Source organism: Melopsittacus undulatus, chromosome Z, assembly GCF_012275295.1.
Source record: "Melopsittacus undulatus isolate bMelUnd1 chromosome Z, bMelUnd1.mat.Z, whole genome shotgun sequence".
Classification (NCBI taxonomy): Eukaryota; Metazoa; Chordata; class Aves; order Psittaciformes; family Psittaculidae; genus Melopsittacus; species Melopsittacus undulatus.
The window spans coordinates 84,899,863-84,920,117 of record NC_047557.1 but is presented as its reverse complement, the minus strand read 5'-3'; the positions used below and the strand labels follow the sequence as shown (position 1 = coordinate 84,920,117).

At 38.3% G+C, this 20,255-nt stretch overlaps 2 protein-coding genes across 2 annotated transcripts in view; both read left to right on the top strand.

Moving 5' to 3' along the window:
• The window catches only part of LPCAT2 (lysophosphatidylcholine acyltransferase 2), a 31,802-nt gene extending 13,075 nt beyond the window's left edge, over positions 1 to 18,727 (top strand). Inside the window, exons 7-14 of the mRNA XM_005152225.3 lie at positions 945 to 979; positions 3,047 to 3,101; positions 6,301 to 6,383; positions 6,949 to 7,074; positions 7,855 to 8,008; positions 14,812 to 14,910; positions 16,676 to 16,817; positions 17,092 to 18,727. Coding sequence (XP_005152282.1) covers positions 945 to 979; positions 3,047 to 3,101; positions 6,301 to 6,383; positions 6,949 to 7,074; positions 7,855 to 8,008; positions 14,812 to 14,910; positions 16,676 to 16,817; positions 17,092 to 17,336 — 939 coding nt within the window. The 3' untranslated portion in view covers positions 17,337 to 18,727. The remainder of the gene's footprint in view (positions 1 to 944; positions 980 to 3,046; positions 3,102 to 6,300; positions 6,384 to 6,948; positions 7,075 to 7,854; positions 8,009 to 14,811; positions 14,911 to 16,675; positions 16,818 to 17,091) is intronic.
• On the top strand, positions 9,414 to 10,677 carry CAPNS2 (calpain small subunit 2). The gene has a single exon (XM_005152224.3). The coding sequence runs from the start codon at positions 9,525 to 9,527 to the stop codon at positions 10,272 to 10,274; it is 750 nt and encodes a 249-aa protein (XP_005152281.2). The 5' UTR covers positions 9,414 to 9,524; the 3' UTR covers positions 10,275 to 10,677.
• Positions 18,728 to 20,255: the final 1,528 nt, after the last annotated feature.

Genomic DNA, 20,255 nt, shown 5'->3' with positions numbered 1-20,255 from the left:
AGAAACTTCCTGCAAAGCCACAGAGCTTGTACTTTGAAGTCTAAATGGCACACAACTTCCCTACTAGTCATTTTTTTTTAATCTCAGAATGTTCTTACTGCAAAGGGAGTTTCTGAACAAAAGTGAAGTGAAGCTGTGCAGAACACCCCTCCTGCATGCCCCTCAGGAGGGCAGCTTTGAGAACAGTTCTTTTCATGCAGTTTCTCCTTATTTTGTGAGTAAATATTTATTTCTGCCAAGCATAAGAGCTATAGAGGTAGCTTGCCTGGCAGTCATAATGCTGACACAGGAGTTTAGCAACTTGTTAACTTTTTTTTTAAATTATCTGGTCAGCCAACAAATCCAGGAAAGACCAAACTTTTCATTCTTAATTGTTTTTAAGATGAAAAACAAGTGGTTGCTATTGTTGTTGTTTACAAAGACTCCTTTGTAGAATCCTATAAATCAATTTCAAAACTGAAGTGAACCACTAAAGGTACTGCATTTCACTGATAGCCCTAAGGACCTGCTGTATATATTGTAAAAAATATATATCATTAGTAATAAACATAGAATAAGTAAAAAAAAAAAAAAAAAAGAAAAAGCATGATGATTACCTACACAGAAATGTCACTAAAAACTAAATCAAACATGCCTATGAGGGTGCCTTTCTAAAAGGACTGGTGAAGTCCTCTGAAAAAGTCTTACTAGTCTAATTCTGTAGTTTGGATTAGAATGAATGATTTTATTCTCAGTTGTTGGTACTATGAAAATTCTGACATACTTATTTCCAAATTTTTAAGTCAAGAAATTCTAGTTACCTTTACACCTTTCTTTATTTTTACTTCAGGACTGTAAAACTGTCAAACTGTTTTTATTGAACTTGTGCCTGTTCTGTACTGTAACTTTAGCTCTAGCTCTCTTTCATCTGGTTATGCCACTTACGTGTTTCATTTTTTTCCTAGGATACTGTGACCTGGACATGGCAGGGCTATTCAATGTAAGTTTCTTAATCCTACTGAAAATTACATTTAGAATTTCCCCTCCCGTTTCTAAACAGTCTGCTAAACCGATTCAGCTAAGCCAAGACTTGTGTTCTTCTAGATCTGTTTTTATGAGGGGAAACACTTGGGATAGTGCTGTCATGCAGTAGATTTCATATCTGAATGGCTAGAAAAAGGGTTTGCCAATGGGGAAGCATTACTTCCAGCTACTGTTTAACTTAATTTTCTCCTATGTTTTGCATGTTACACTAGAGCAAAAGAAAGATAAAAAAGTCTTTTTCCTTTTGGGGGGAAACATCATAATCATTAAAATCCATGGATTTTTACAGTTTCCTATGTGATATACAATAAGAAATAACAATATTATTTTACCCCTCTGTTTATTAGTCCATCTTATTTGAAGTCACATGAGAACAAATGGAGAAGTGTTCATTTTCCCTGCTTTCCCCATGTAGGATTCTTCTTTAGATTTTTATTTTTGCCTGACTTAACAATAGCAGTTGTTTTGAGATCCCAGTGAAGAGGCTATATATATAATATCTGAAAATGAAATAATGAAAAATATTTCCATAAACCAGTTAGGCAATGGATCTGTGTTTATTTCTCAACACAGGTGGTCTTCTACTATGCTAAAATATTTTATTAAAGCATTAAAAAATCTTTACAGCTGCACTGAAAATATGTCTGGAAAATACTTTTTCCTTTATAAACATTCATTAAAAGGTGCATTTGCAGAATCCATGTACCACGTTTTCATGTTGTATGTGTAATTTATTTACTACATGACTGATTTACTAAGTGACTAAAATTTTAAGGCAGCTAATATTGAAACACATCTGAAGTGGTGGAGTAAATCACAAGCACCTTTTAAGCTATCACTAGTTACTCCTAGCACCTGCACACTTAGAGAATGGGCATTCTGAAAGCTGACGTAGATGAAAATGTCCACCTTAGTTTCCCATGATTTTTTTGCCATTATTATTACTGCTGTTACAGTTATCAACATACTGAGAGTAATGAACATTGAAAATTAAATAGCATACTGCAGATTTCATGTATGAGGGATTTATGCTGGAAGATTGAAAAGGGCTTATGAGAGATGAAGAAGAAAATTAAATCAGAGGTATTCCTGTGGCAGGGAGGAGATAGGCCATGCACTAAAAACTGGAAAATCCTTGAAGCCTAGTGGCTGGGTGAAGAAGGCTCAAGACCTGTAAGAAGACAAAAGGAATGGCTTGACAAAATTGTGTCAAGAAAAGGGATGGATGAGGTAGAATCTAGAGATTCTTAATAAAAATAACAGGAACTGGGGAGAAGAACACCCCCTGCACAAACCTGCAGAGCACGCACTCACGCTCTTTGTAAAGCTTCCTGGATACTGTAGTCAGGATGGGACAGCACCATTCTCCTTCTCAGAAACCACCTACCCCAGTTTCTGTTTTCACAGTGAAAAGAACAGGTCAGAAGTGGAAGTCCTTATACTTACCCTCTTTCTCAATATCTTTCTCACCCTACATCTTTATACTAAAATGTGTGACTTCTTCTAAAAGCACTAAAGGTCCTGAACATACCGACACTTCATTAACACATCCCTGCAAACACTACCAGAACTTGCGAAATGGCCAGCAAATACTAACAAATCCTTGCTTCACTGCTGCAAATGGAGGTCCCATTTCCAGATGAGAGAATAAAGGATTAAGTAAAGCTACTTCAGAATCAAAGCTCTCAGGGCTGTAAAATCCAGTGTGTATTCACGTCTTTAAAAATAAAGCAACATACATATACTTATTTGGCTGGCCAAATAACTGTATAGTACTGTCAGTCTGCATGAGAATAGACAAAAGATTGCCTGCCCAGCAAGCAAGCAGCAGGTATATGCAGAAGCCCTGTAAAAAAATATCAAAAGCAACATTTCAGTGAACTTCTCTGCAGGGTACTTAAAAAGCATTCAATATTGGCTGTGGTTTTGTCTATGCTTTAAAAAGTTTTGTGTACTGATGTTCAAATACTTTGGTTTTAAAAAAGTAAAATGTATTTTTCTTCCTTTTTCTCTTTGCCTGCAGGAAAGAGCTGTGTGTAATGACGCTGTGTCAGCTCTTCACAAAAGTAGAAGTTGAGGTAAGAGAAATGTTTTTGTACTTAGATTCAGCAACCATGAAATTTGTGTTTTAACGTAAATGCATTATTTACATTATTAATCCCTGTTAGTGAGCAACAAATGTCTCAGAAACAAGAACAGAATCACAATAATATATTAAGATTTCTTATCCATATCTGTATATCACTTAATCTGATGAGTTCCTAAAGGAAAACTGTCATAAACGCCTTTATTCTTAAAGCATCGTAGAATCACTGCTAATTATCACCACATGCATTTTACAGATGTTAAAAGTAAGAATTAGAAAACTTTATGTTAAAGGTTACAACTTATTTTTCCCGCCATCTAATTTCTCTGCTTCCTTCAAATTCTCCTTGTCTTCCTCACCATCTTTCTAGACTGAACTCGTTTCCCAGCTAACACCTTACATAAGGACTAGTACTTGTTCTGAGCTTGTATAATGAACTGGTTCCTTTAATCATTAGAATTGGATGCATAGCACAGACAAAGATGAATGATAAGTGAAACATACACCCTTCATATCAGTGATTTTACTCTAACTGCTTCCTGTCAACAAGTCAACATTTGAAACACAGTAGTGAGAAGCCAGATAAACAAGGCACGACTGGGCTGTGTAAGTGTAGTACTTCACATTCCTGACTAGACCACAAAGGATTGTCAGTGTGGACTAGCTTGGTTTAGGGATCCAAGGAGTGGGAGGAATTGAGGCAGGTGCTGCTGTTTATTTGCAAAACACAGAATTTAGCAAAGTTGTGCAAAGCTTTGTAAATACAAGCAGTGTTGCTACTATTAACAGCAATATGGTCTTTGTTATGAAACAATGAAATTAATTTTAAGGAAGCACCTTGTTACTATACAGTACATGCAGTAGTCACGTATTTTTAGCAGGTGTACAAAAGAGCTAATTGTCCTAATTATTTTGTGTAGAAGGACATATTTATCAAATTTGTACACATGGGAAGAAAGAAAGTTAAAGTAGCCCTTCCAGTAGAGGTTTATTTTCCCCTACTTCAGAACAGAACTCAAACTTGCCTGTTAGAAAACAAATTTCATGTTCCAAAAGATGAAGCTGAAATATGAAAAATACACAGTTTTCACAGCAGCATCCCCAAAGTGGAATTAATTTCTTAGCATCATTGGAGGCGTTCTTCCATTTGTAAAAAAAAAAAAAAAAAAAAGGGGCGTATTTGCCTGGGAAAGAAAGGAATCAAACTACTTTTAGGAGTGGACATTTCTGTTGCTGTCTCATACTGTGAGCAAGTAGCCTCTCCACTCCCATCAGTCTTGCACTGCCTCTACCTGCAGTGCATGATCAGCGAGGTACTCTCTCTAGTCCATGTGTGTGCATGTATAGTCATATTCTAATGAACTGTGGGTACTGAAGGTTAAACAGTGAACTTGACAGCGAGTTTTAGGACTGCAAAAGATACAGCCTTTGTCAAATTCTGTAAGAAGAGAGACTAGCTCAAAACCTGATCAGAGAAGTAATTTTACTACTGGAAGAGCCATGTAGAACTTTACTTACAAGAATGCATCTTGACAGGGAAAGTATACTACTAGTCTTCACCAGACAAGCAGCTGGTGGGTGTGGGATCATATGTGCCACCTGAGGAGGCCAAGAAACCAAATTCTTCATCCCCAGCTGTGGTTTCTTGGGAACTGGTTTTATGAATGATTGTGGGTGTTTTTTTTTTGAAGGGTATAGTGATGTTTAACCTGCCAGAAATTTAGGTTGCTCTCTGAGCAAGACCTCAGCCTCAATATGTAATAACCGCTTTCAAGACCATGACCCGTGTTTGCGTAGATAAGGTTCTTGGAGTAATAACTTCATCTCACCCAGTGATGACACAGTTTTCTGTGTCTCTACAATGTGCCCATGATTCCTCAGTTTAAGAGTTCTGTGGCTTCTGAGGGAAGCTGTAATAAGCAGGGACATACGTCAGGCCTTGAACAGATATGGCAACTCCTTATAGGAGGAATGAAATTTCAGACCTCCATGTGAATAGCTGGATCCCTGCTGTCCTTACAGGGGGGACAGCTTTTAGCTATAACAGAAATTTGGCTATTTGACAGATCACCAATTCCATAAACTTACTGGATTTAATCATAAAGAGGCAGCATTCCTTAAAAACAAACATTAAAAAGCTGTTCAGGACGGACTGAGCTTACATGGGACAGTTACCACTGTGTTAGTGTGTAGCCAACAACTGCAATATAACTGAATAAACTTATTAATACATAATGAGCAACTGTGTCTTCCAGTGAACCATGAGTAGCGCCTTATACTTATCCTAGAATTGCTGTACTGAAGGTAAGATTGCAGGGTGGGGAGTAGCAGTGCTCAGACAGATGATAACCATAACTGTGAGAAGGCATGGTAAACAGAACTGCAAGCACATGCTGTGGACTGAAGTAGAAAGAACTTCCTCCACATACACTGCTTTGCAAACAAACAGAAGCTGCTTTCTGCCATGTAAGATAATAATAATCTGTAGTACATTTGTAGTCTACTTAAATGTCTACACGTTAACAATGAATAAATACTCAACAGTAATCTTGTTGCCATTTAGATATCTATGTGTTTTCTAGGTTTGCGAGAAGAGAGGGTTGTTCTGTTGGGGATTTTGACTCTTTCCTTAGAATTCCAGAACTTTACAGTGTTATATCCACTTCGAGGTCAGAACTGAGACTTCTTAACATTTTTACCATGGAGAAAAAACTTGAAGGAAACTTAGCAGTCACATGCTGACAGATACAATTAACATACACGAGGTGGGAATGCGGTGTGTATTTAAAAACATTTAAAATCTTACATGCACTATTCCAGTATGTAACACCACTTATAAAGGACCTTTGAAAAGGAGTGTACAGTATTTCAATCCCACATTCTTACTATTGTAGCATTTTATTTTATAACTAAGAATGCAAGTATACCTTTCTTCTTTGGGGGTTTGATTTTTCATATAAAGCAGCTTCTACCAGCCTTTAAGAGGCAGTCCTGCAATCTCACTTGTGTGGCATGGTCAGAAGAGCCAGACTGGTTTCTAGGGCGTTGAGACCTCTAGTGTCCAGTTCCCTCATTGCATGGCTAATTTTTTTTCTCCTCTTTTTCTCCAATTCCAAAGACTAACAAGAAATTGTTAATGTTGCTAATGAAATGGTGAGTATTTAATTCGTTGTATAACTCATCCTTTTCAGTTTCTGCCTGTTCATGTTCCTACTGAGGAAGAAAAGAATGATCCCATCTTTTATGCCAACAGAGTCCGACAAATCATGGCAACGTATGTAATCAGTCCTGAATAAAATTTGTGAGAGTTTTTATTTTATATCCAGCAATTCCACATATATTCTAGCCATAAAGTACAATCTGTTCATGTCCCAGGTACCATTTATGGGAATTACTCTAGATTTCCACAGAGAAGTCAAATTCCTATACTAAAACAGTCATTATTTTTACATGGGGCATAAAGAAGGTTATCTCACATTGAAACATGTTCAATTCATGGAAGGCTGGAATAAACTTCTCCCTTATTGGCAAGAGTAAATTTGTGGTTTGTTCTCCAAGGTTACTGGGGTACATTTACAACACTGTAAATCATGACACTGCCAGTTTCATAGTATGGCTTCACAAAATGGCATATATTCCTTTATATACACCAGTTTCATAGTATGGCTTCACAAAATGGCATATATTCCTTTATCCTACTTGCAGCAGTGCAAGAATGAATTATCATTTGTTTTGTATGTTAGCACTAAAGCCAAACTGAGACAGAGAAGGAAAACAGTCAACTAAAGGTCATTTTAATATAAGGAATTAATCTTCCTTTTCTTTTAATTCTGTTTCAGTGCTTTGAATGTGCCAGTCACTGATCACACTTTTGAAGATTGCCGACTGATGATTTCAGCAGGACAGCTGACTTTACCCATGGAAGCTGGGCTGGTGGAGTTCACCAAAATCAGCAAGAAACTCCAGTAAGGGAAGTGTAGCTGTTGGTAGCATAATTACTGCAGTGCTGCAGGTGTAGATGGCCATCTACAAAAGGATTCATTACCTGACACCTGACTTGGCCACATGTAATATAGTGTATTTATGTATACAATTTACATACATAAACTGTATGGAAGTCAGAGATGAGAAAAATCCCAATAAGAGCTAATCCCAAGTAATTTTTGTGGGCAGTGTCATAAGAAGAAAAATGCATTTTCCTAATCTTTTATGGGTTTATCCCACCAAAAGGTGAGGAAGGTAGAACAGTACCTGTTTTAGGCACTTGATGGTTATCTTGGTGCCCAATTTAAATAGCTTTAGTGGAGGTGCCTAGGCAGTGTGTGGTGGGAAGTAAAAAAACTTCTTTCCAGACTGAGATATCAGCCAAGAGTTAAGGTTCTTAGTTGTACTGTGCAGCTGTGTTTCGCTAGTGGTATCAGCTTCTTTTGTCTGGACAGAGTGGAATTTGAGGACCAAGCTGCTTAATCATACACTAACACTATCAAATAAACTGGCATGGCTGTGGTCAAATATGATGTGTGCAGTGAATCTCTACCAAAGCATAGAACTTCCAGCTTTTAATATTAACAACTGGGGGGAGCAGTCCTTAATTGCTGTTTTCATGTTAAATGTCAGCTTGGAAGCACACGGAATGCTCTGTTTGGCTATTTTTCATCATTGAACACTGTAATAACTCCTACTGAAATTCCATCTGTCCAAGATCTGCTGTATAGAAATATCTCCTCTCCCTCATGTTTGCATAGCCTACAATGGAATTGTGTCAGAGAGCAGTTGGATACCTTTGCTGCTATTGCAAGTGCTTCCAAAGGGGGAAGAATTGGAATTGAGGAATTTGCAAAGTACTTGAAGCTGCCTATTTCAGATGTCCTTAGAGAGTTGTTTCTACTTTTCGACAGGGTAAGTAGTTGGTTAACTCGCATGTTGACAATGTTTTGTTAAAAATCATGTTCCAGAAGTATGTTTAATTCATTGTGTCCAACTTAGTAAATGCTTCTTGGTTAGCCGTTCTTGTAGGCAAGATAGGTGACTCTTGCAGTTTCCATCTTAAGTTTTGATAAAGAAAGGATTATCAGTTTATAGCTTGCAAGATGACAGCCATCTTTTGGACCAAGTTGTCATGCCACCGTCAGATGCTAATCTTCATGCTGGTAATGGCTGAATATTTCTTTTTGCCTCCCCCAGATTTTGAGCTTATGTACACTCTGACAGCCTAATTAACTTATGTGGTTGTAAGTAGAAAATTTAAGGCAGACTGAAGCTGACTAGAGTGTGTGTTCTTGCGTATGTGTTTGTGAAGGGTGCTATTAGACCTTGTAAGCTTTCTTCTTGCCAATCCTCAGACATAAAGGAGGCTACATGTTCATTTGATCATTTAGGCTTTCCCCCATAGTTAGTGGTGATCTCTCATTTTATACTTCTCCCTGAAGATGAGACAAATTGTTCTGTGAATGTGCCATTCTGACTAAACCAGAAGCATCAGTGACTGGAGCACAGCACAGAATTCATCGTGCTTCTAGGCACCCATTATGTGCTACAGTGCAAGCAGCATGTTGTCCTACGAGTGCTGATGAGCTAGAGTTCATTTCTTATTGTAGTAGCTCTCCCAGCTCAGTGTCACTCCTTGTGATCAAGTTAGCTTTAGCAGCACACCTATCCCTGGGAAGTCATTGCCGTTGTATATGCCAATAAGAACTGTTTGGGGACTTTTCCAGATAAAAAGGTTGTACAAGCTCCAAAATAGAGGAGAGCCAAATGTTTTTCCTTCATTGCTGAATGCATTTTAAGTCCTAGAAGAGCTAGGTATTAATCCTTTCTTCTTTCTTGCCTCCACATCTTGGACCATTGGCTCCTGTGAGCATGTAGTCCAAGTCCTGAAGCATGGTACATAAAATAGAGACATGATGTGGCAACCAAAATAATTAAGGGCAAGCAAGACTCCTTTAACTTTCCCTATGTGGCACAACAGTGACAGTAACTAGAATTAGCCATGTAATGCTCAGTTCATTAAAAAGACAGCAAGAACCGACAAGACTAGTAGCTTTTGCTGCATTCATTTTTAAGGAGATCAGCTTTACTGACAAAGTCACATTAATGTGGCAGGGCTCTTTTCAAATTGCTTCAGTTATGAACACAGGTATTTTGAGGCTTCTGCTCTGTGGTTTTAAGCCTCGTTGGGCTTTTGTCCACAAAGATTCTTCAAATTGTATAAAGCTAATTATGCAGAGAAGAAAAGAAACAGAGGCGTGTCAACAACTACAGAGACCTTAGCATGGCTGTTGACATGCACAGACATGTTGAAATTTAAGCATGCAGGTAAACTGTGGTTTGCCTACGCCTACATCTCAGATGCAATACAGCTTCGGAGCATTACATACAGAAGCACTGGGTTTCTCAGTAGCTCAAAAAAGTCTTCATGATGTTCCTTGCTAAAGCTTTGCTGAGCGGAGGAAGTGGTAGTGGTCATGGAAGCAGCCTTGCACGTGGCCTTGGAGGTCTCCTGACAGGAGATGGGCATGGAAGGAATCTTGGAGGACTTGTTGGAGGTCTTGTCAATCTCATAAGTGAAGCAGCAGCTCAGTATAATCCGGAGCCACCTCCACCTCCACACCATCATTTTACGAATGTGGAAGCTTACGAGAGTGAGGAGATCAGACAGTTTCGTCGCCTTTTTGTCCAGCTTGCTGGAGATGACATGGAAGTGTCTGCCACAGAGCTAAGGGACATCCTGAACAAAGTTGTATCCAGACATCAAGACTTGAAAACAGATGGCTTCAGCTTGGACACGTGCCGTAGCATGGTAGCTGTCATGGACAATGATACAAATGGAAAACTGGGCTTTGAAGAGTTTAAGTATCTGTGGAACAACATCAAGAAATGGCAGTGTGTTTACAAGCAGTATGATACTGATCAATCAGGCACTGTTGGCAGAGCTCAGCTGCCAGGTGCCTTGAAGGCTGCAGGGTTCCACCTGAACGAGCAGCTTTGCCAAGCGATCATACGCAGGTATGCTGACGAGCATGGCAGCATGGACTTCAACGACTTCATTAGCTGCTTGGTACGACTGGACAGCATGTTCCGGACCTTCAAGTCCCTGGACCCAGATGGAGAAGGACGGATTAAAGTGACCATTGAAGACTGGCTAGAGCTGACCATGTATTCATGAAGGTGTACCAGCGAGGAAAAGCTTCATCTGGAAGATACATACAGAAGACTACAATCTTCTACTATAGAACTGTAGTCTTTTCCTTGTTCTGAGGCAGATGTAGCCTGTGGCAGATAGCTCAAAGTGTTGTGGTTCCTCTTCTGCATGCATTATCTGCTTTTCTGAAGGGTTTGGGTTAGTTGTCAGTTGAACAGCTGCATGTCTCAGAAAACTATCTCTAGATTCTGAAGTGTGGGAATGTGTGGAAGGATCAAAGCTTAGTTATTCATGTAAAGTGGCTTGTATGTGAGTATAACTATTACATAAAAGCTCATAAGTTTGGTGTTGATGTTACTGTTCCAACTCTTCAGCATTTGCTAAGCTGGAATAAAGCACTGTTTGCGTAAAGGCAATCACCAGTAAAGAGAGTTGCTCAGTTATTTCCAACAAGGGGAAAAACATGAGAATTGCAATAACTATGATGAATTTACATAATCATATTTAATTTCCTTCCTGCTTCTGCTTTTTCATGCTTGTCTGCTGCAGCAAAACCTGAGTGGTATTGTCAGTTCTACCTTCAGGCCAAGACAGAACTGAAGACTTATAGAAGGCTACTTCTACAACCTTTTTCTCCTTTCTACAATTCTATTAACTAGCTTTTTCTCTTTTCGTTTAAGCCTTATTATAGTTATAATGAAAACAACTTAAAATACTACATTTATATTTAGAGGAGTTTGCTGTAATAATGCAGTCACATAGCAGACAGACAGCCAAAATCAGCCTCTGGCTGAGTTAAATTTTATCAGGGTGCAGCATCCCACTCAAGCTAGTTATGTAGTTCTATCAACTTTTGAGTAAAAGAAAACAGAAGAACTTGAACTGTCAATACATTTCTTTGCATTAAGGATTACATGGTTGATGAAGACAGTCTTTTAACAAGGCAATTTCTCAGCAGGGCTTTGCTGCTTTACAAGAAAATGGTTTAGGGTGTGTGCTAGCTGACTGGAATGTGCAAGGGGAGTTGAGTAGCACCACAGGCAGTCTGTAGTTGTCAGAAACTACACACCCCTGCCCCTCCCCAGGGAAACATCAGTGACTAATCTAGAAATCCCACACAATACCTGCAGGGCATCTGAATGCTAACAAATGTGTTGTGGTTTGGGTTTGTTTCTAAATTTCTGTAGCTTTGATTTCTACATTTTGCAGTTACACTTGGCAAATAGTATTTTCCAAACTGATGAAATCTCTCTGGTATACATGCAGCAGCCTTTTGCTTGCAACTTAAGAAAAAGTAACAACTTTTGCTCAGACTTTTTTCCTCCTGCACTTTGTTTAATACCAAGCTGGGTGACAGTAAAAATACTAATATTGACCCAAATTTAGCACTTTAATGGAAGTAATATGACCCTTATTAGGTCTTGCAATGAAAGAGGTCAGTCCCTTCCTAATGGCATTCACCCTTCTCCCAGTTATTCAGTGGAAAAGACACAGTTGTCCACAGTGGTATTTGGGCTCTGAGTAAGAGAAAAGTGAGCACAAGGGAAAATGTGATACCTCCATGTGAGCACCATCCTACCAGGTTTGTGTCAGACTTGCTCTTTCTGACTAGTTAGAACTTGCAACAGGCAGTGGAAGTTTTGGAGTTACAGCAATAGGCTATTGCATGATGAGCCTGGATATGAGAACAAGGGGTGCATCTGCAGTTCCTCCCCAGATGGCCCAGTTGTAGGTTCTCTGTACTAGCCATGTAAGTTACTCAGGGTTTACTTAGCTAAATAGCACACAGACATGCACACTTGATTTTTCCTATTGCCTTACATAGTGAGAAAAAAGATCTGTGGCAGTAGTACTTTAAACTTTATTGACTGCATTTGTCTTGCAACCCTTTTGCAATTCCAAGACTGCTTATGACAACGTAAACTTTCTTGTTTCCCAAAATGTAAGATTTACTGTATTGTGTAAAAAAACCAAAACCCTAGTTACCATAGCATGCCATATTGAAAATAGTAACATAAAACTAGTTTCTGTAAAGAAAACAGGGCTTGTTGAGGTTATACTCTTTCAGTTATTTTATGAAACATAAATACAACTATCTAAACATTGTTGTTCTGCTTGCTATTTAGAGAATTGGAGCTCAGCTCATGTGTTGCTTCCTTAAAGTATTTAAATATTTGCAGAGGCTGCAAATACAGCTAGATACCTGTAGAAAGACTACTGCAAGTCCGTGTTTGCAGTGATGCTACACAAACACTGAAGGTTTCCCTGCATTTTCAGTTTAACTCCCATCTCTTTTTCCAGACAACAATCCTATAATTTCTCTTTAGCTAACATGCCAGAGCATTTGGAAGTTGGCCAGTGATTCTAGGGCTTAGTAGAGCTAGTCACAACATGATCTTGCAAGTATAGTAGCTTGATTTCCTACTCAAATGGCTGGAGTTCTGCATATCAGTTTGCACTTAGTTTTGATACTCGGTTTTAGCACTTTAATGAAAGTAATATGACCCTTATTAGCTCTATTTTGCCTTGTGCAGCTGCAGCTGTGTTAACTTGCTTCAGCAGTTGTTTTTAATGGGACTATTTTAGTTAAAGCTTATTTCCCAGTTCTTTTCCTGTGATAGATATTCTAAACTTTAAAAATAAATTTAAAAAAATATTGTAATTGCATCAAACAATCCTTTGCTAGGAATACAGTCCACAAAACTGTCCAAAACTAATACTGCATGGAACAATCATTATCTACACTCTTGTCTCTGTTGCTTTAAGAGTTTAGGTTTATAATGATATTTTTTTAAAGTTTGATCTGTTATCTCTATTATGAGAACTGTGAAGCAGCCATAATATTTAAAGTCAAGATCTGCAGCACAATGAGAACACAACATTTGTAAATAAAACAGCATTTATGAGAGAACATTGTCCTTTTCTAGTGAACAAAAACTATCAAAAGTTATATCTTTTAGACATACATAGAAATAACTTAGAAACTATTCATATCTTTGCTAAAAAGTTTCCCTAAAATGTACAGGTTTTTGAAGTAGAAGATTCGCAAAGGTATTGTGTCTTCAAAGGAGATGCAACAGTTGTCTGTGCAGAAGAGTCCTGAGTTGGATTAGAAGCCTAAATAAAAGTGTATCTTAGAAGTTTTGTATCCTGCCAGACATATAGCTTGATAAAGAAAAGTTAGTACTGAGCATTGTATTACACATATTTTGTTAATAAAGAACTACCTTAAAACCTGAATTCAGTAACAGAAATCCCATTTTATGGAACCCAAGATTATCAAAGTGCTCCACAGAGCAGCATTTCTCCACAGGCAAGCTCCATATTCCACTATTCAACAGCAGAAAACTAGGAACAAAAAGGTTAAGGTTGGTATGCTCAATTGGGCATAAGAAGTCGGTAGAAGAGCCAGGAATAGAATCTAGATCTGGCCGTTCACTACAGATTTACCCAGGAGACCACCCTTCTCTCACATGGCTTAAAAAGTTTTGTGCTGTTCTCAGACTTAGAGAGTCTACTTTGTAAATCTTTTTCTTCTTGAAATATACAACACATTATCTACAAAGGGAGCTCTGCTTCACACTTTTGTTTGCTTTTAAAATGGTTTAGATGCATGCCCTTTTTGTGAATGTTCCAAACTATGAGCTGCTAGTCATTTCTGCTGTGCTTTCATTAACTACTCTGTGTCCCATCACCTAACAGATATGTCTCTTCCCCAGACACAGGGTGTTTCCCAAAACATGGGATGTTTTTCTAAAAAAACTCAGTGTGGTCAGAGGAACACGACTGACTTAAGCATGTATTTCAACAGGCCTCTGCTGTTTTCCCTATCCACAAGTATAACGCAGCTTACATAGAAAAACTGGTCACAAATCCCATATCAAGGCAAACTTCAGATGTTTTGTTGATGTAGCTCTGTGGTGAAATGTTTGTTCAGCTCTAAACCGAACTTACCATAGAGACTGTTACAGTGAATTTGTTGTGTTTCTGGCTCAAAAGGTAGGATAGTGTGTTCGCTTCAAAATACCATGTAGGCAACACTTTTGCTTCAAAGAAAGGCTTAAGATAGTCCATGTAGAGGTACTGCATCATCAGGCTGTATTTTCACTAGCTTATATTTTATTACTGAAGGTTCTTAGGAAGAATTAAGGCAACAGCCTCACTGTTGGAGTGTTCTAGGATGTTGCATTGGCCTGTGAGCAAGTGCCAGTAACAAATGTTACAGTTACCTAAACCCATGCATTCCAGTTCTTACTGGAGGCTTCTTGGAGGTCATACACTAAAGAAAAAATGTGTAAGTTGTTTTAGATCTCTTTTGTTTGGGTGTTTACAAGAGAAATTGAGACCAAATTTCTAGCTATTGAAAATACTGTAACATTGCTACTTTAGCCTCTGTATTACATACATTTGGCAATCTGTTAGTATTTTTTTCTGGGAAGAGCCAATACCTCTAGTGCTGTAAACTGTTTTAATGCATGTTGTATTGCTAATTTATACAACAGTTGTTAAAGTGATCTGCAGTATTAACCATAACTACTGCCATGTGTGTGTTTGTGTACAGAATGGAGATGGCACCATTGACTTCAGAGAATATGTAATTGGTTTGTCCATTCTCTGTAACCCAGCCAACACAGAAGAGACTATTCGGATGGCATTTAAGGTAAGTTCAATTTAGTGTAAATCTACAAACCTGACAAATCAAGACTGACTGTAAATCTGTTAGCTTTCAAATCACAAGTTTATAGCTTCAATCTGTTATGCAAATGTGAGTAATACTCTTAAACCAATTGACATTTAGAGTGTGAAGAGGAAGGAGGGAATTGCCAGCATCATGGAAAAGCATTTCAAAAGCCATGTGAAGGCACTAATGAATATGTAACTTGGCAGGCTAACTCCAAAAATGATTCAGCAGTACTTGCAGTTCTTTCGCCTGAGGTTTTTTTCTGCTGTGATTCTTCAGTGTCATAAGTAGACAATAGATGGAGCAATATCCTGTTGTCGGTCAAGTGCTCAAGTAGAATCATTGTTGTTAACAAAGAGGAGGGGGTTGGAAAAGCCAAGAAAAGCTATTGAGGACTGGCACATCCAAAAAAATTGGGCTGCATCTAAGGTCTGCTGGCTTGAACTGTGGTGTGGTGATAGTACAGCAGTTAAGGAGCACTAGCTCATTTCAAATCCCAGGTACAAGCAGACAATATGTGATCAAGGATGCCCAGGCTGTGAGTCCGCTGAACAGGAAAATGCTCAAGTGACTTCTTTTTTTTAATTTTTGGTAGATCTTTGATACAGATTCAGTTGCTTTACCCAGTAATCTGTTCTTATGACCTATATTGAACAATATAGGAGATATGGATCACATTCATCTTGAGTACTTTTTGGTACTGATGGGTACTTGGGAAGTACTGGAATTTTTATGGCAATCCATTATATCCACTGGCTGCTTTACAGATAAGCATTACAGCTGTTCCAAGTGATATATGTTTTTTTAGGGATGTTTTATCACCACAGATTCCCATGAAGAAGCAAGCCTAGCACCTATTGTTGCTGTTTCATTGTTTTGTTTTCCAGTCTATACTCCAGTATCTTACCAGTTGTGCTGATTATAAAATCAGTAATTTGTTTGAATTCCCAGTTTCAGTAGGAAATAACTGGTTCAGCTGGTAAAACCCTGTTTAAGTCTGAAGTAGAACTATAAGGTTCCTTTTGCTACTTGTTTTCTTGGGAAAGTTTGGAAAAGTTTGCCTGTAGCAAGTATTTAAGCATTAGAGCCATCCATCCCTTGTGTTTCTCAAGGGGCTGATTTCACAGTAGATGCTTACTATCACTGTGCTGGGAAGGATGGAATGATTGATGTACATCTAGTGCCTGCACTTCCAGTCACCAAAATTCCTTGTTAATGACAATAATTTCTTAGTGGGTGACCTATCATGTATACTAAAATTTAGGCATTTTATGTGAAAGCATAAACTATGGCAAGTTTAATCTGATGGTAGATGTGCCAGAACTTAATGAAAATGAAGACTAAAATCTAAGATGTTCCAGTATAGGGTGGCTGATTCCAGTAGACCCTTAGCACAGTTCATAGTGAACATAAACCTTTGTTAAAGTTTTGTTTTCATCAGTTTTGTATGAATTTATTACAGAACTAAGGCTGTGAGGTTGGTTTGTTGTTGCAGAATGTTGTAATCCTAACTATAGTATGTACATTGCTCTGCTGAGTGTTTCCTAAGTGTCTCTCTTTTCCAGAGAAAATACATAAAATGTTTTGTAAGAGAAAGTGGCTGAGACAACCAGTCTCTCTGAATCCTAGGCATTGTTTGCAGATCACCTTTTGAATGCTAGAAAACTAATACATGTTGCTAACATGCACAGAAGGTTCATAGGCAAGCTGATGCTGAAGTATTGCTACGTGTTGTGTTTTCCAGCTCTTTGACCAGGATGATGATGGCACTATAAAGGAAGATGAGTTTGCTTGTATCATTCGGGCAGCTCTGGGGCTGCCGGATCTTGATGTATCTATGCTCTTTAAAGAAATAGATGCAGATAAAACGGGGAAGCTGTCCTATGGTAAGTTACATCCTTTTGTAACAAAGAGCACTCTGGTAATCAGAGTGACAGTGAGAGTTTCTTGCCTTTTTTTCTCCCTGAAGTTATCTGATGGTTCTCATACTCTGTTTCAGGGGAAAACAGCTGAAGCACAGACCTAGGTACTTTGTATGATATGCCTGATATGCTTCAGAGCAAAGTAACTGGAGACTGACTTCAGTAAAAGGAGCAGGCACTGAAATTTCCTTTGATTCTGTTGCTGCACTATAGTATCTGTGTTTTCTGTATTTTTCAGATGAGTTCAAGCACTTTGCACTCAAGCATCCAGAATATGCCAAGTTGTTTACTACGTACCTAGAGCTACAGAGATACCAGTTAGATATGTTGGAGGAGTATGACATTGAATCACCTGCAGTCAAACACAGTCCAGTTAGAAAGAGTACAGTCCCAATATCGGAAACACCAATTGCAAGAAATAAGGTCTGTCCTGAAGGCAATGAAGAGGATAACTCAACTACCTGTGACAAAAAGGATGACTGAGAAGAGCTGAAGAATTCAGCTGTTGAATTCTACAGGGCTATTTCCTCTAACTATTCATAAGCACAACTGATATAAAATAGAGAGGGAAGGTACAGTTTAAAAAACTATATATTTGTATTCTTTTTTTTTTCATTTTCATATCAGGAGAAGTTATTCCTGTTTGAGTGTAAGGGAGAAACCACTGTTACTGTTCTGTCCTTGGTATCAGGGAATGTTGTTCACTGTCTTCCAAGTTCGTGCTTCCACAAAAGTAACAGATGTGCTAGCAGGGGTGAGAGGCTCCAGCACTGCAGTGGCCTCTCAGGATGGAAACTGAGGATCCACTTTTGTAAAAACAAGTGGAATCTTTGGTGCTGCTCAATTCTTCTACATCCCCAACTTGTCTTAAGGGGGGGGGGGGGGAAATGATGCCAGAGTGGTTTAATTTGCAATATCACTTAGCCCTTGTCAAGGCCCTGAGAGACAAGAAAAAATTACAAGAAGCTGAGCTGAAGTTGATGTTTTCATTTGGCTGTCCTTAGATTTCCCTTAACTGCTCCTGAACTATAAAGCATAAGCTTCTGAACAAGACATGGTAATTCACTGATGTTAACAGGAACAGATTTAGGCTTAAAGGCTAGTTAAAAATGCAAATGGCTATGCTTCTAACAACAAAAACCTAAAGGGAATTCCAAGATAGCAGGTCACAGTCTACAGAAAAATGCAGGCAATGAGACCCAAGAATTAATCCCTATTTAAAAAGAAATAGAACGTTGTTTGCAGTAACAATTGTTCAGGATCACATTAGGAGGAACATTTCAAACTTCAGCATATTTTTTATTCTACTAATTATTAACAGAGGAATGTGACCTTGCTCTGCAAAACTTAAAAGGCAGATATGCTGTCAAGCCGTAGTTCTAGTAGTTAGTATCTATTCTAAAGCTGTCTCCTGGAAGCCATGTCTGTATTACTGTGCATTACTTAATGTGTTCCTAGGGTTTAACTGAAAAACACACTCAGTTTTGTTAATGATTTGAGTATGTTTTGCCTCAGTCCCGTATAGTGCACTGGAAGTTGAGCCTTTACCTTTTTCCATCCTTTATCTGAGTGCACTTTATACAGTATTTAAATATATATAGGTATTTATGCAAATATTTCTAATTAAAAACTTAATGGAGTGGAATAACAGTATATTTTCAAATTAAAACTAAGATGAGCAAAGCCTAGAACATCTCATACCAAAGATAACCAGTGTCAGCAGGTTTTCATACATGAACTGATAACCTCTGCCTGTAAGTTACTGCTTGCATTGTCTGGCTGCAAGCTCATCACCATGTTTAATCTTTCTGTATTTATAATTGTGCCTATCCTGATGTTTCACGTGCTTAAAATAAATCTATATTTTTAAAATACTTCACCTGAGCAGCTGTCTTTCTAGTAGAGTGGGAAGGGTATTCTGTCTACCTTAAGGGACTGAGGGGATTTGCAGAAAATCATCTTCATGATGTCTTACTTTGGTAAACACAATGCAACCTGAAGTGGGCATTCCTAGCTCTGAGTGTGGTGGCACTTCTATTAATGGTAAGGCTAGGAAAGTAGGACTGGAGTGATGCTCTTCCAAAGCATTACTTCTGTTTATTGCCTCAGCAAGAGGGGATATGATACAAAGAAGATTTGCAGGTATGTGGAGAGATACCTCTGTTTTCTGACAGAAAATAAGTTATCTGATGGAAAGTAACACCTCATTTACAGATACAATGAGTGAACTCAAGCACAACTGAGAAGTAACAATTATGTCGTATTAGGAGAGGATTTTCTTTCACTTTAGAGAAGGAGAAGCAGTAGTTATCCTAACCTGGCTGTACAGTTAGCTGCAACGCATGTTAATTCCATGGCAAGGGCACTTTCACCTAGCACATAAACTGAAGTCCTCAGCTTCTCAACCAGCAGTAATCTTTTCAAAGACAACTTTATTCCAACCAGTAAGAAAAAAGGTGGGTGGGCAAAGACAACACAGACAAGCACATCAAGGTCTTAGAATACGAAGAGTTCCTTACACACTCTCCTGTTGAATCTAGCCATATTCAACAACTGGAGCACCATGCTGTCCAAAATGTAACATGTTTAGGACTATTGATTTTATAAAAACCTGCAAGTCACACAAGCACTTTGCAATTAGAGCTAAAAATATTGTGTATGTAAATCTATATATCCCAATAGTTTAAGGAGGAAAGGCCACAGATCAGCTCGGTATGTAGCAGTAATTCAACTATGCTCTGAAAAGAAATGAGCTAAATGTTACAGACACTAACTCAATATACACACATCTGCTTGATGTGCAGGAAGGGAATATATTAATTTCTAGGCGTCATTGTGCCTCAGGGAGCTTTTAAAGGACCAAACTAAAAGCAGTCTGTGGTAGACAGGCATTACATTAAGTGCCTAAGGAGCTAAACAGAAGAAGAAGGTTGAAAATACTAAACAGAAAATGGTTCTCAATCAGGCATTGAGCGATGACACCTTTCTGCTTTAGACTTCCTCAGGTATGAGTTCTTAAGACTATGGGCTGCTTACGGGCTGCTTAAGGATCATTTTGAGTCCTGCACTATAGAGGTACTAGTAGGTATATTTGTTACCATAGGGAACATCATCTATTTGATCAGTACTTCTGTGTCATGCTGTAACATGGATTTGCTGATAAATCCTTCACAGATACCAAAATAATGTAATTCTGTAACGTATATGGAAGGTCTAACAATCTTAACTGAACAAGGGTGAGACCCAAACAAGGACAAGGCCATTACAAGAGGAATACCCAACTAATTCTCAAGAACAGAGGCCCATGGGCTGCTGTTTTTCATGGTTTCTGGTAAGTATGATACATACACCAAGAATAAATCTTACTTATATTTTTTTTTAAATCAAGGCTCCTGTTTGTAA